The 13959-nt window shown below is 38.7% G+C and overlaps 2 protein-coding genes across 3 annotated transcripts; one reads left to right on the top strand and one right to left on the bottom strand.

Moving 5' to 3' along the window:
* Positions 1-356: 356 nt before the first annotated feature.
* Positions 357-11443, top strand: LOC116134242 (ATP-dependent helicase BRM). The gene is made up of 14 exons (XM_031419913.1): positions 357-935; positions 1934-3253; positions 3384-4706; positions 4891-5003; positions 5317-5404; positions 5512-5598; positions 5869-5961; positions 6043-6126; positions 6207-6410; positions 6831-7073; positions 7151-8707; positions 8794-9321; positions 9812-10063; positions 10348-11443. The coding sequence occupies exons 1-14, from the start codon at positions 750-752 to the stop codon at positions 10990-10992; spliced, it is 6723 nt and encodes a 2240-aa protein (XP_031275773.1). The 5' UTR covers positions 357-749; the 3' UTR covers positions 10993-11443.
* LOC116134243 (ubiquitin-conjugating enzyme E2-23 kDa) lies at positions 11428-13670 on the bottom strand. 2 transcript variants are annotated; one of them, XM_031419914.1, is made up of 6 exons: positions 13502-13670; positions 13309-13388; positions 12640-12766; positions 12466-12518; positions 12252-12380; positions 11428-11808 (listed from the first exon to the last, which is right to left on the bottom strand). In XM_031419914.1, exons 1-6 carry the CDS (start codon positions 13543-13545, stop codon positions 11678-11680), a joined length of 564 nt encoding a protein of 187 aa, XP_031275774.1. In that variant the 5' UTR covers positions 13546-13670; the 3' UTR covers positions 11428-11677. The 2 variants fall into 2 exon arrangements, with proteins under 2 accessions (XP_031275774.1, XP_031275775.1); XM_031419915.1 differs by having other exon boundaries at positions 12640-12754; positions 13502-13669.
* Between the last annotated feature and the right edge of the window lie 289 nt (positions 13671-13959).

The raw sequence follows: 13959 nt of genomic DNA on the forward strand, positions 1-13959 counted from the left end.
TGATGTGGGTACATTAAACCACTATCTCTTCGGGTTAAAATTAAATATATTTTTCCTTTTTATAGAATTTTTATTTTTGTGACATCACATAAGGAGGATGACCTCTCTAACTCTGGTGACAATTGGGTTAAATTTTTATGTTTATAACATTTGTTTAATCAAGCCAACTTTTTGGCACTGTTTATTTAGAATAACAAGCAGATTACTTGTTCGGAAAGTAGGGACTCTCCCGTAATTATAACAAAATCAAAGGTCAAGTAATAGGCCTACCCTTTTGGTAATTTAACGAATACAGTGGGTCCCACCTGTTGGTGCATAAAGCCATTGAGTACTTGTTACCAAACTGAGAAGAAAATTAACATAAAAAAACCAATAAGGAAAAAAAAAAAAATTTATTAAAGAAAATCTTAGGGTTTGACTGAAAAAAATTTGTTTGCGAATCGCGTGAAACCCCCAATAGAGAAAGTAGTGAGTCGAATCACGGGTTCCTCCGAGTTCGGTTCACTCTCATCTTCCTTGAAAGTTACAACCTTACAAAGATCCATCCGAAAATATCGCAATTTTAGAGAAAATGGGGCAAAACAAAAGTGGGGTCGTTTTTTTTTTTTGAACGTTGGGATCGTAGGGTAAAAAATAGTGCTTCGTTATTTTAAAATTTGGAGGGATCTTTTGTTGGAAATTTTTGGTGGGGTTTTTTTTTTTTGAATTTTATTTTTTCTTGTAAATTGGGGTGAAAATTGTAAATTTGCATGCAATCCGGAGGGGGTGGAGGTGGTGGGCCCAGCCGGAACCCGACGGGCCGGGCAGCATCGACATCGTCTGCGGCGTCGCCGTCTTCGTCATCTTCAGCTGTTTCGACTCCCCACCTGGGGTTTGATTCGGTGCAACAGCAGCAGCACCAACAGCAACAACAGCAGCACCAACAGCAGAGACAGGTAAGGAATTTGGCCAAATTGGCGCTTGGGTTTTGTAATTGAGAGTGTTTATGGAAATGGGTAGGGTTTTGTTACATAATTGAAAGGGTTTTGGCAAATGGGTTGGAATTAACTTTTGTAATTAATGATTCTGGTGTGATTAGTGTAGAACATGTTCTATATCAGTTGATTTCGGATTTTAAATTTTTGGGTTTTTTGGAAGGCCAACAGTGAACTGTGTAGCATTAAACTTTCGAGCTGCTGAACGGAAGTCGGGCTTGTGCTATGCTTAATAACACTCATATGGAGCATAGTTACAACCAGCTGGAGTTTTCGTCCATTATAAGAAGTTGTATTTCTGAACACAAATAACATTAGTTTATGGATTCAGATATGGAATAATCAAAATATTAGTTTAGGGTTGAAACTTAGTGCAGTGAGTTCAGTGTCGGGATTGATTGCAATGATCATAAAAGAATGCTGATTGTATAAATTTCAGTTCTACATGTTCTAGCAACAATCTTTACATGTTCTAGCAACAATCTTTTGGACTTGTTGTTATACCTTATATATGTTGTTTTGATTTCTATTCCTTGTTTTATTTGGTGGATCTCTATCTACATGTCATTTGTTGTTTTGGACTATTGTTTTTGTTATTATTTATTTCTTGGGTTCTTATCATTATGTAAATTCAGATATCCATGAAATTTTTTTATATACTTCTCACGAAATGTCTTTATGCTTTTTTAGCTCTCCTAAATATTGAATGTATGTGGTGTGATGTATATACATCTGAATTTGATAGTTACATTGTCTTCAAACTTGGAACATTTTTATTTTTTTTGTTTCTATTCTTTCTTGTGGATATCTGTCATAATTGTAGTTCTCATTCTTCGTCTGCATTGTGTGGCTGGTGATATTTTTTTGTCATTGTTGAATTTTATTGTTCAATCATTAATGTATCTGGGTCTAATATGAAATATGTGTTTTGAGTTCTACTTTTCTAACTGTTTTTGCAGTCATTCCAACAACAATTACTTCGAAAATCAGAAGGAAATGATGCCATTTTAGCATATCAAGTTGGTGGTCTCCCAGGAGTAATGGGAGCGGGAGGGGGGAACTTTGCTTCATCTCCAGGGTCCATGCAACTGTCTCAACAGTCCAGGAAACTGTTTGATTTTGCCCAACAGCATAATTCATCCCAGGAGGGCCAGAATAGAAGTCAAGGTATTGAGCAACAGGTTCTAAATCCTGTTCATCAGGCTTATCTCCAGTATGCTTTCCAGGCCCATCAAAAGTCTGCTTCAGTTGTGCAATCTCAGCAGCAAGCTAAAATGGGTATGCTGGGTCCTGCATACGGGAAGGATCAAGATCCGCGGATGGGAAATTTGAAAATGCAGGAACTGATTTCCATGCAGTCAGCCAATCAGGCTCAGGCGTCATCCTCCAAAAATTCATCGGAACAGTTTGGCCGTGTTGAAAAGCAGATGGACCAAGGTCAGCAACCAGCTTCTGACCAGAGGAATGAGCCAAAACCTCAAAGTCAGAACAGTATTGGTGGGCAATTAATGACCGCCAATATGATAAGGCCTATACAGGCAGCACAGGCTCAGCAAAATGTCCAAAATGTGGCTAACAACCAGTATGCGATGGCTGCTCAGTTGCAGGCATGGGCACTTGAGCGAAATATTGATCTGTCACAACCTGCAAATGCCAACTTGATGGCGCAGCTCATTCCTCTGATGCAGTCTAGAATAGCTGCTCAACAGAAAGCAAATGAAAGCAATATGGGTTCACCATCATCACCTGTCCCTGTTTCAAAGCCACAGGCTACTTCGTCACCTGTTGCTAGTGAGAGCTCTCCCCATTCTAATTCAGTGAGTGATGTATCTGGACAATCTGGATCAGCAAAGGCAAGGCAGACAGTGTCCCCAAGCCCTCTTGGTTCAACTTCCAAAGCTGGTGCTGCTAACAGTCATTCACTACAACAGTTTGCTGTTCATAGCAGAGAAAACCAAGTGCCTCCCAGACAGCCGATTGCCATTGGAAATGGAATGCCTCCTATGCATCCTCCACAGTCGACTGCAAACATGAGCCAGGGTGTGGATCAGTCTTTGCCTGTAAAAAGTTCAGGTGTCCCAGAAACTTCTCAAATGCAGTACCTCAGGCAGTTAAATCGTTCTTCTCCACAATCTGCAATTCCTTCCGGTGATGGAGGTTCAGTTAATGTCTCATCACAGGGTGGCCTGGCTCCCCATACACCACAGCAGCGGTTTGGGTTCACGAAACACCAACTTCATGTTCTTAAGGCTCAAATTCTGGCATTTCGGCGGTTGAAGGTGTGCAAAAATCTCGTTTTCTCTATCTCCTCTGTGTGCTTGTGTTTGTGTGTGTTCTAAGCACCAGTGCAAATTTTTGCTTCTTAGCAAGTGCTGAATGGACTATTTTAATTGTCTGCTTGTTTGACAGAAAGGAGAAGGTAACCTTCCCCAAGAGCTTCTTCGGGCCATTGTTCCACCAACCCTTGAGTTGCAGCAGCAGCAACAGTTTCTTCCTGCACCAGTAAATAATCAGGAAAGATCTTCTGGAAAGATGGTAGACGATCAATTGAGACATGTAGAGCCTAACGGAAAGGATTCACAGTCTGCTCCATCAATAAATGGACAAAATTACATGAAAGAGGAATCTTATGCAGGAGATGATAAAACAATTATGTCAGCAGTTCACGTGCAAGGTATGCCTACTGTGATCAAGGAACCTGCACCAGTGGTAGCTACTGGGAAAGAAGAGCAGCAAAACCCTGTTAAGTCGGACCAGGAAGTCGATCGTAGTCTTCAGAAAGCTCCTGTAAGAAGTGAATTTACTGCAGATAGAGGAAAGTCTGTTGTGCCACAGGCAGCAGTGTCTGATGCAATGCAAATTAAGAAGCCTGCACAAGCGACCACTGCCTCTCAGCCAAAAGATGTTGGCTCTGCCAGAAAGTATCATGGTCCGCTTTTTGATTTTCCCTTTTTCACAAGGAAACATGATTCAGTTGGGTCGACTACAATGGTTAACAGTAATAATAATCTAACATTGGCTTACGATGTCAAAGATCTTCTTTTTGACGAAGGAGTGGAAGTCCTGCATAAGAAAAGATCAGAGAATTTGAAGAAGATCAGTGGTATACTTGCAGTAAACTTAGAGAGGAAAAGGATTAGGCCCGATCTTGTTCTGCGATTGCAGATTGAAGAAAAAAAGCTTCGACTCTTAGACCTACAGGCACGCTTAAGGGATGAAGTCGACCAACAGCAGCAGGAGATAATGACAATGCCTGATAGACCATACCGTAAATTTGTCCGGCTGTGTGAGCGTCAACGCATTGAGCTGATGAGACAAGTGCAAACCTCTCAGAAAGCCATGAGAGAGAAGCAATTAAAATCGATCTCTCAGTGGCGTAAGAAACTTCTTGAGACTCACTGGGCCATCCGTGATGCACGGACTGCCCGTAACCGGGGAGTTGCAAAGTACCATGAGAGAATGTTGAGGGAGTTCTCTAAAAGAAAGGATGATGACCGGAACAAAAGGATGGAAGCCTTGAAGAATAATGATGTCGAAAGGTATAGGGAGATGTTGCTGGAGCAGCAGACTAGTATCCCAGGTGAAGCTGCGGAGAGATATGCTGTTCTCTCTTCATTCTTGACTCAGACAGAAGAGTATCTTTACAAACTGGGAAGTAAAATAACTGCTGCCAAGAATCAGCAGGAAGTGGAAGAGGCAGCAAATGCTGCTGCAGCTGCTGCAAGATTGCAGGCATGTTTTAATCACATTTCATTCTCTCTCTGTCTCTTCCACACCCTTTTAGTTGTTAAGTTTTAGCCTCCCAAACCCTCATAGCACCCATGCCATGAATGATGAATCTATGGAATTTATTTTACCCCTTATTTGATTTTTTCTTATATTACTAACTCATTCCTTTTTTATTTGCTCACAAAAGGGTCTTTCAGAAGAAGAAGTTAGGGCAGCAGCAGCTTGTGCTGGTGAGGAAGTGATGATCAGAAATCGATTTATGGAAATGAATGCACCCAGGGATAGTTCATCTGTTAACAAGTAAGTCCTCTGTTGAATTACTTGCTTCAAAAAGTTTTTTCATATATGATAGATTCAGGATGGAGTTAAAATGCATTGCCAGAAGAATTGTCAGCTCCATGAGATGGAAGTTTTGTGCTAGCCATGGATTTAGAATATGTCTATTATATGCAATAACAGTTTATAGTTTTATATTAGTTGTGTTTTCATATTGTTTAATATATTTTATTTTTCATTTTAACTCTAAAGTCAGCTTTATCTTTAATACTTGTACCATGCATAGTAGTTTTCTTATTTTGTCGTTCCTTATGTTTATCTTGATGGTTTTCCCCAGGTATTATAGTCTTGCACATGCTGTGAGTGAAAGGGTTGCAAGGCAACCCTCAATGTTACGAGCTGGAACCTTACGAGATTATCAGCTTGTAGGTTGCTGTTTAATATTTTTTTTATTTCTCTGTGTTTGCCCTCTGTTTAACTATCTTTTGTTTCATATTATTATTTTAAGCCTTTTTTATGTTTTATTTGGCAGGTTGGGTTGCAGTGGATGCTTTCTTTGTATAACAACAAATTGAATGGAATATTGGCGGATGAGATGGGTCTTGGAAAGACTGTGCAGGTGATTTTTTGTTAGGATCAGTGGTAGAAATCCTTTCTTAAAAGAGGAGATAACAGGAAATATCTTATATTTGTAATATTGGGGGACATAGCAGTTTCATATGTCTTCATCTGTTTGTTCATATATGTTAGCATCTTTCCGAATGTAGTTACTTAGTCTGACTGATACGGTACTTGGATAACATTAGAAATTCTCCCCGTCTGATGCAAGGAGAGTAAAACATAATGTGTTGATACAAGTACCTTTTCTGATATTTTATTTTCTGTGCAGGTTATGGCATTGATTGCTTATTTGATGGAATTTAAAGGGAACTATGGCCCACATCTAATAATTGTCCCTAATGCTGTTTTGGTAAACTGGAAGGTTGGTTTCTTTTCATTGCATTATGGCTATGACCATTTCTAATTCTTTTTTCCAAAGTGGCTAACCGTGTTCCCGTGGCAGAGTGAGCTACATACTTGGCTGCCATCAGTGTCATGCATTTACTATGTTGGTGGAAAGGATCAACGGTCAAAATTATTTTCTCAGGTAAGTGGCATATATTTGCGTACATATTGTTATTGGAGATTCTGTTTAGTTGATGTTTATTTTGTGCTACTTTTTTGTAGGAGGTCTGTGCCCTGAAATTTAATGTACTTGTGACAACTTATGAGTTCATCATGTATGATCGCGCAAAACTTTCAAAAATTGATTGGAAGTATATCATAATTGATGAAGCACAGCGAATGAAAGACAGAGAATCAGTTTTGGCCCGAGATCTTGATAGATACCGCTGCCAGAGGCGCTTACTTCTTACAGGGACACCTTTACAGGTATGTAAAGGGAAAGAGATATGTTCTAGTAATGAATGTGTGATCTCCCTAGTTACGAATTTTGCTATTATTCACCTTTAAAAAAATAAAAAGGCTTTCTTGTGGCTTCATTTTCAATTACCTGCTGTGTTCTGTGAATTGACATGATATCCAACAATAGGCTTTCTTTGAGTATGTATATGCAAAAAGGTTCCATAGTTGTCTGCTCTGGTGATTATTTATAGTCAATAATTCTGGGGAAGATATAAATGGCGTTGAAGTGACTTTTTTAAAATTGTAACAAAAAGAAAAATTATGGTTGAATTGTTTAAAATTCCTCAATGTTAATTTTTGATTGGCTCTTAAGGAACTGACTGACTGATTATATCTTTTAATGTACTCAATTTGTTTAACTGAGCATGAAGTGTTTTTATTTTGCAGAATGATTTGAAGGAACTTTGGTCACTTTTAAATCTACTTCTTCCTGAAGTGTTTGATAACCGGAAAGCATTTCATGATTGGTTCTCACAACCATTTCAAAAGGAAGGTCCTACCCACAATGCAGAGGATGACTGGCTTGAGACTGAGAAGAAGGTCATTATCATCCATCGACTTCATCAAATTTTGGAGCCTTTTATGCTCAGACGTCGTGTTGAGGATGTGGAAGGTTCACTTCCACCCAAGGTATGCTATTATAGCAATTGCAGTTAGTCATTTCCTTTTATATTTTTCTGATTCCCGATACTATTTCTGGACCGCAGGTCTCCATAGTTTTAAGATGTAAAATGTCTGCTATTCAGAGTTCTATTTATGATTGGATTAAATCAACTGGTACTCTTCGAGTTGATCCTGAAGACGAGAAGCTCAGGGTGCAAAAAAATCCACTATACCAGGCTAAGGTGTATAAAACTCTAAATAATAGATGTATGGAGCTTCGGAAAACTTGCAATCATCCTCTTCTTAATTACCCATATTATAATGACTTATCCAAAGATTTTCTTGTGAAATCATGTGGGAAGCTGTGGGTCCTTGATAGGATCCTTATAAAACTTCAAAGAACCGGGCATCGAGTACTGCTCTTTAGTACCATGACAAAACTCCTTGATATCCTGGAGGAATATTTGCAGTGGAGGCAACTTTTGTACAGACGAATTGATGGAACTACTAGTTTAGAAGACCGTGAATCAGCTATCGTGGACTTTAATAGCCATGATTCTGACTGCTTTATATTCTTGCTGAGTATTCGTGCTGCTGGACGAGGTCTTAATCTTCAATCTGCTGATACTGTCATCATATATGATCCTGATCCAAACCCTAAAAACGAGGAACAAGCAGTTGCTAGAGCCCACCGCATTGGACAGACAAGAGAAGTTAAGGTCATTTATATGGAAGCAGTTGTTGACAAAATTCCCAGTCATCAGAAAGAGGATGAATTCAGAAGCGGTGGTATGGTTGATTTAGAAGATGACTTTGCAGGTAAGGATCGATATATGGGATCTATTGAAAGCCTCATAAGGAATAACATCCAGCAGTATAAGATTGACATGGCTGATGAAGTCATCAATGCTGGGCGTTTTGACCAGAGAACAACCCATGAAGAGAGACGCATGACTTTGGAGACATTATTGCATGATGAGGAGAGGTATCAAGAAACTGTTCATGATGTTCCATCACTGCAGGAGGTAAATCAAATGATTGCAAGGAGTGAAGATGAAGTAGAACTGTTTGATCAAATGGATGAAGAGCTGGATTGGATAGAGGAGATGACCAGGTATGACCAGGTACCAAAGTGGCTTCGAACCAGTACTAAAGAAGTGAATGCTGCTATTGCTAGTTTATCAAAAAAACCGTCGAAGAATATTTTATTTGGTAGCAATATCGGTGTTGTGGAACCTAGTGAAATTGGAACTGAGAGAAAAAGAGGGCCCAAGGGAAAAAAATATCCAAACTACAAGGAAGTGGATGATGAAAATGGAGAATACTCTGAAGCAAGTTCTGATGAGAGGAATAGATATTCTGTGCATGAAGAAGAGGGAGAAATTGGAGAGTTTGAAGATGATGAAGACAGTGGTGCTGCTGGGGCGCCACCAATCAATAAAGATCAATCAGAAGAAGATGGTCCAGTTTGCGAAGGTGGGTATGAATATCTCCGGCCTTCAGAGAACACAAGGAACAACCTTATACTTGAGGAAGCTGGTTCCTCCGGATCATCTTCTGACAGTCGGAGATTGACACAGATTGTATCTCCAGTTTCTTCTCAGAAGTTTGGGTCTCTGTCTGCATTAGAAGCTCGGCCAGGCTCTCTTTCAAAAAGGATGGTATGTGTAATACTTACGTTGATGCTTTGTTATTGGATTAGCACATTTGTCCTATCTTTTTATTTCTGTACCATTAATATTGCCAGCCAGATGAACTCGAGGAAGGGGAGATTGCAATATCTGGAGATTCTCACATGGACCACCAGCAATCTGGAAGTTGGACTCATGATCGTGATGAAGGTGAAGATGAACAGCAGGTCTTGCAACCCAAGATAAAACGAAAGCGTAGTATTCGAGTTCGGCCTCGTCACACTGTTGAAAGGCAGGAAGAGAAGCCTTGCAATGAGGCACCTTCTCTCTTGCCATTCCAGATGGACCATAAATATCAAGCACAGTTAAGGACTGATACTGAAATGAAAACACATGGTGAGCTCAATTCTTCCAAGCATGATCAAAGTGAGTCATCTTCAAAAAGTAGGCGGAACCTACCTTCAAGGAAAATAGCTAATGCCCCAAAGTTGCGTGCTTCACCGAAATCTGGCCGATTGAATTCTCTATCTGGTCCTGCAGAAGATGCTGCTGATCACGGCAGAGAAAGTTGGGATGGTAAAGTTATGAACGCCGGTGGGTCTTCAAATTTTGGCACTAAGATGTCTGATGTTATCCAGAGAAGGGTATGTACTGTATTTTTGCTATTATCTGGTTCATTAAGTGGTAGGTATTGTCTATAATTTGCTCCTCTGGGTCTTAGTGTCTATTTCTTTTTCCTACAGACTTGCTTCTCTGTTTCTATATTGTTGATATTTTTTTTTGTGATCTGCATGATTGTTGTTCCTACCTTACATCTTTAGCCATACTTGGCCTTTTTAATTCACTCAGCTGTTCCCTGTTGAATGTGTTGCTTGATATGTTGATTGCTGTGTGACATGTAACATACTTTGATTGATATTGTTGATTGCTGTGTGACATATAGCATCCTTTTACCATTGGCTCTTATGTCTTTTCTATGCAATAATTCCAAGTTGGTGGAAGGGGATTAAAAATAATTTCCCTTAATCTGTTGACTTTTGACCCTTTTTCCGCTGCTTTCCTTCTTTTCCTTACTTGCCTATTACTGATCATGCTGTTTATTTTGTGAAATGACCTGAAATCTCATGTCTGCAGTGCAAAAATGTAATTAGTAAGCTCCAAAGGAGAATTGATAAGGAAGGACATCAAATTGTACCTCTGCTAACAGATTTGTGGAAAAGGATTGAAAATTCTGGTTACATGAGTGGAGGTGGAAATAATCTTTTGGATTTACGGAAGATTGATCAGCGGGTTGACAGAGTAGAGTATAATGGGGTGATGGAGCTGGTGTCTGATGTGCAGCTTATGTTAAAGGGTGCAATGCAATTTTATGGCTTCTCACATGAGGTATGGTTCCTCAATCCTCATCTTGAGCGTCTAAATTAGAATCACACCTCAATATCTGTGGCCATTAAAATTCAATTTTTTTTTTTTTAACTCAACAAAGTTGCTTCCAAGTCACGCCACCATTTGCTTGTCCTTGTTTCCCAGTAAAATTTAAAAATTATTCTTCTTGTGATTTCACGGATCTCCCACTGACCTGCAATAAATTCTCGTAGTTCTCCATTTGCTATCTCTAGCTAAAGTATTTTCAGCCTTATTGCATCTGAACATATTATTATGCTGTGCAGGTTAGATCTGAAGCAAGGAAAGTACACGATCTATTTTTTGATATATTGAAGATTGCATTTCCGGATACAGATTTACGAGAAGCCAGAAATGCACTTACTTTCTCTGGTCCCGCATCTACCTCTATCTCTGCTCCAGCCCCAAGACAGGTAGCTGCTGGCCAGAGCAAGAGACACAAGATGATAAATGAGATGGAACCTGGTCCTAGCCCTTCCCAGAAGCCACTACAACGAGGCTCTATTCCTGTCAGTGAAGACAACACTAGGATTAGAGTGCACGTGCCTCAGAAGGATTCAAGGCTTGGAAGTGGAATTGGCAGTAGCCGGGAGCAATTCAAGCACGATGATTCTCCACATCCCGGAGAGCTGGTTATCTGCAAGAAGAAAAGGAAAGACCGGGAAAAGTCAGTCGTGAAGCCAAGGACTGGTCCGGCTGGCCCCGTCTCACCCCCAAGCTTGGGTCGTAACATGAAAGGTCCAGGTTCAATTCCCAAGGATAATATACGGCAGAATCAACAATCTACCCAACAAGGGTGGGCCAATCAGGCTGGTCAACCGCCAAATGGTAGTGGTGGCAATGTTGGTTGGGCTAATCCTGTGAAGAGATTGAGGACAGATACCGGTAAAAGGAGGCCAAGTCAATTATGATTTTACTCAAGGGGTAGTGTATCATTTTAATGAAAGAAATTAAAAAATTGTTGTTATTGAGTTGAAAGCGCAGTGTATAACCGGTCCTCGCAGGCCTCAAGTTCAGTTAGTCCTTACTGTTAATATAGTTTAGATATTTGGTTCGCCATTGTATACCTGTTCCTCCATTATTGAAAATCAGTAGCTTTTCATAACCGCCTCATGATACCACAAATCTTTGTAAAGTGTGTACCTTAAGATGTCTGTCGTTTTGACGTCGATGTTACTCGGTGGAAGAAAACGGGCAGGCAAATCTCTCTTTGATTTTTGTGGGATCTGCTTTAATTGCTTTTCATAGTGTAACTGATCTGAAATAGTGTTATGATTTTGCCTCAGAGCGAAACCGAACTACCACATGTCGTGTATTTGCATCCTCTAACAAATGCGCAAATAAAATATTGCAACTTCAGTTTATGCATTCACAGAACATAGCTAATAAAAAAGAGAGAATTTGTTCGAGTATTTACAAATTATAGTATTGACTATTGAGTCTATTGGCACACAACTAGTACAGGCCGGGCTAAAGAACTTTCCCTACTGCATTCAGCTGGGATTGAATATTTTATTTTTACAAGCAAGTTGAGATTGATCTAACAAAGTTAAAAAGAAGAATGTACAAAACAATCATTATGGACATGATGAACTACTAGGGGTCACCTTGGCCTGCCACAGCCTCATCGCTTGAATTATATTCGTCTTCACTCATCTCCTCATCACTCGAGTTCTCTTCTGGGGTGGCTTCTATATCTTCTAGCCGGGCATATTTCTCACAGAACTCTAGACGAAACAGCAACATTTTTTTTGGCACAATTGCAAAGCAAAAGCTAAATATTAGTAAGACATTCATAAACTACATCTTCATAACATAAATAAATATCAATATCACTAAGAACGGTCCTGTATGGAGAAAACTGCACACTGCAGTGGTTCCATGACTGATATATAGACGTTAAATTAATTTCTTTAACAAAAAAAAATGCCATCTAGTCGTGTAGACCATTAGCAGATGTCACAACCACCTGCATATCAAATTTATTGCAGAAAATGGATAGCAAGGAACGCACAATCATACTTCAAATTTATAACAAATCAAGTAAAAAACCTTATAAGAAACAGATGTAGCATACATCGAAGGATAACTACAGTAGTATATTGGTGCAGTCTTATTGAAATCGCAAAGAATGCATATTCAGAACCCTAAAACTTGAGAAAATCACTACCTTTAACTCTTTGTTCATAAGCAGGTCGATCTCGCATCATCAGCGCTGCAGCTTCTCCATTCAATGGGTCTGAAGGGTTGGGATACAGAAGAAGTTGTGGCAGAAATACTTCAAACACATTAACCAGATCTGAAATATAATGGTCTAATAGCATAAGAAATCGCTACGGCTGGTAAGCAACTTTGAATCAAACTGAAATTGTATCGATTATTACCAAACATGGGGCTCCAAGTCTGATTAATAACATCTAAACAAACAGAGCCAGACCTGAAATTAATATGCACCAAGATAACCAAAACTTACACATAGTTCTCATTAACCAGATAAATGTAATGTACTACCAAAATAGAAAATTACAGATTTGAAATTGAAGTATTTAGTAACTCACAACTCATCAATATTTGGATGGTAGATCTTATTAACAAAGCCTATAGAGGGAGATTTATATGGATAAGCATCCGGTAGCTCCACTTTTATCCTCCATATGCCTCCATGATAAGGACCTGCCCATTTTCCTTTTTTTCATTAAAAAAGTAACCAATTCACTGGAAAAGTTGAGTACTAAACCAAGAATTAAACAATTAAGCTTCAATAGATTAGAGAAGAAAAAATTCATGTTGCTCAGAACCAAAAATACCGTAAATAAGTATGAAACTTATTGAAACCAATTCAAATAATGAGTTTACATCAAATCAGCGGCTCGAAAAAGCACCCGAGTAGGAGTATCCAATTTCTTAAAAAATTTACAGGGCACAAGTGGTTGAAGTCCGCAGGATAAAACATGGATATTAAGAACAAACTCAATACTTTGCTATTTATAAGTAAAATCTATACAAGTACTAAGATTCTATTAATTACATAAAATAATGAATCAATTAACTAAAAAAAGCATCTCTGAAGCTACAAGTCCGGGAGAGATAGAAGGTCAACTTTGTTGTAAATCTAGAAAATAAGCATATACCACAAAAGCAACTTCCACACAAAGCTCAAGATTTCTTATAAAACAGCCAAAAATGAAAGAAATCATAAAACAAAGACATGGGTATAGAAAATTTACTCTCATTAGGTCCATGAAAATGTACATAGAACTCTTGCATGCCATCATTGATCATCTCTACCTTGTAATCACTCATCATCCTATCAAAATTAAAATAAAAAAAACAGAGGAAAAGCTAGCAAAATCAAAAAGACGAACCTTCAACAACAACCAAAAAAAAAAAAAAAAAAAAAACTAATAGATGATTATTAACAGTTTCATCAAGTCCATCTCCCGTCGTTTGCTTGGTGAAGACATGATTTCCCTTTTTCCGGTTTTCCTTCTTGGGTTTCAAAGAGAATTATAGAGAAATGAAGAGGTCACACAAGTTAGCTAGAAGCTTGTGCGACTGGGATAAGCAAAAATAGTTCTGACATAAATGTGGAGATGTAACTAATACAACAATTAACAGTGGAATAAAAATTCAATTACGACCCTCAATAATACATTATTATCATGTTAATCCCTACAAGATTCTTGTTGACTGATATACTGTAGTAATATTAGTACATTGTAATAATAAATATTTCCATAAGGCCCCTGAATAATTTAATTAATCAGCATCATCCATTATTGTCCTCCTTACAATTTCAAAGATTCTTTCCAATCCAATCTAGTGATTAAATTTTATGTCGGCGATTAAATATTACAATAATTACCAGGTCTTTTTAA

Source organism: Pistacia vera, unplaced genomic scaffold (genome assembly GCF_008641045.1).
Source record: "Pistacia vera cultivar Batoury unplaced genomic scaffold, PisVer_v2 Contig284, whole genome shotgun sequence".
Taxonomy (NCBI): Eukaryota; Viridiplantae; Streptophyta; class Magnoliopsida; order Sapindales; family Anacardiaceae; genus Pistacia; species Pistacia vera.

Bases quoted from the DNA above. Each gene is read 5' to 3' on its own strand.
- LOC116134242 (XM_031419913.1), top strand. From the start codon at position 750: ATGCAATCCGGAGGGGGTGGAGGTGGTGGGCCCAGCCGGAACCCGACG. The intron at 5,405-5,511 runs GTAGGTTGCTGT...TTTATTTGGCAG, and splicing joins CCTTACGAGATTATCAGCTT to GTTGGGTTGCAGTGGATGCT. The intron at 6,127-6,206 runs GTAAGTGGCATA...ACTTTTTTGTAG, and splicing joins GGTCAAAATTATTTTCTCAG to GAGGTCTGTGCCCTGAAATT.
- LOC116134243 (XM_031419914.1), bottom strand. From the start codon at position 13,545: ATGTCTTCACCAAGCAAACGACGGGAGATGGACTTGATGAAACT. The intron at 12,519-12,639 runs GTGAGTTACTAA...TATTAATTTCAG, and splicing joins CATCCAAATATTGATGAGTT to GTCTGGCTCTGTTTGTTTAG. The intron at 12,381-12,465 runs GTAATAATCGAT...ATTATATTTCAG, and splicing joins GACTTGGAGCCCCATGTTTG to ATCTGGTTAATGTGTTTGAA.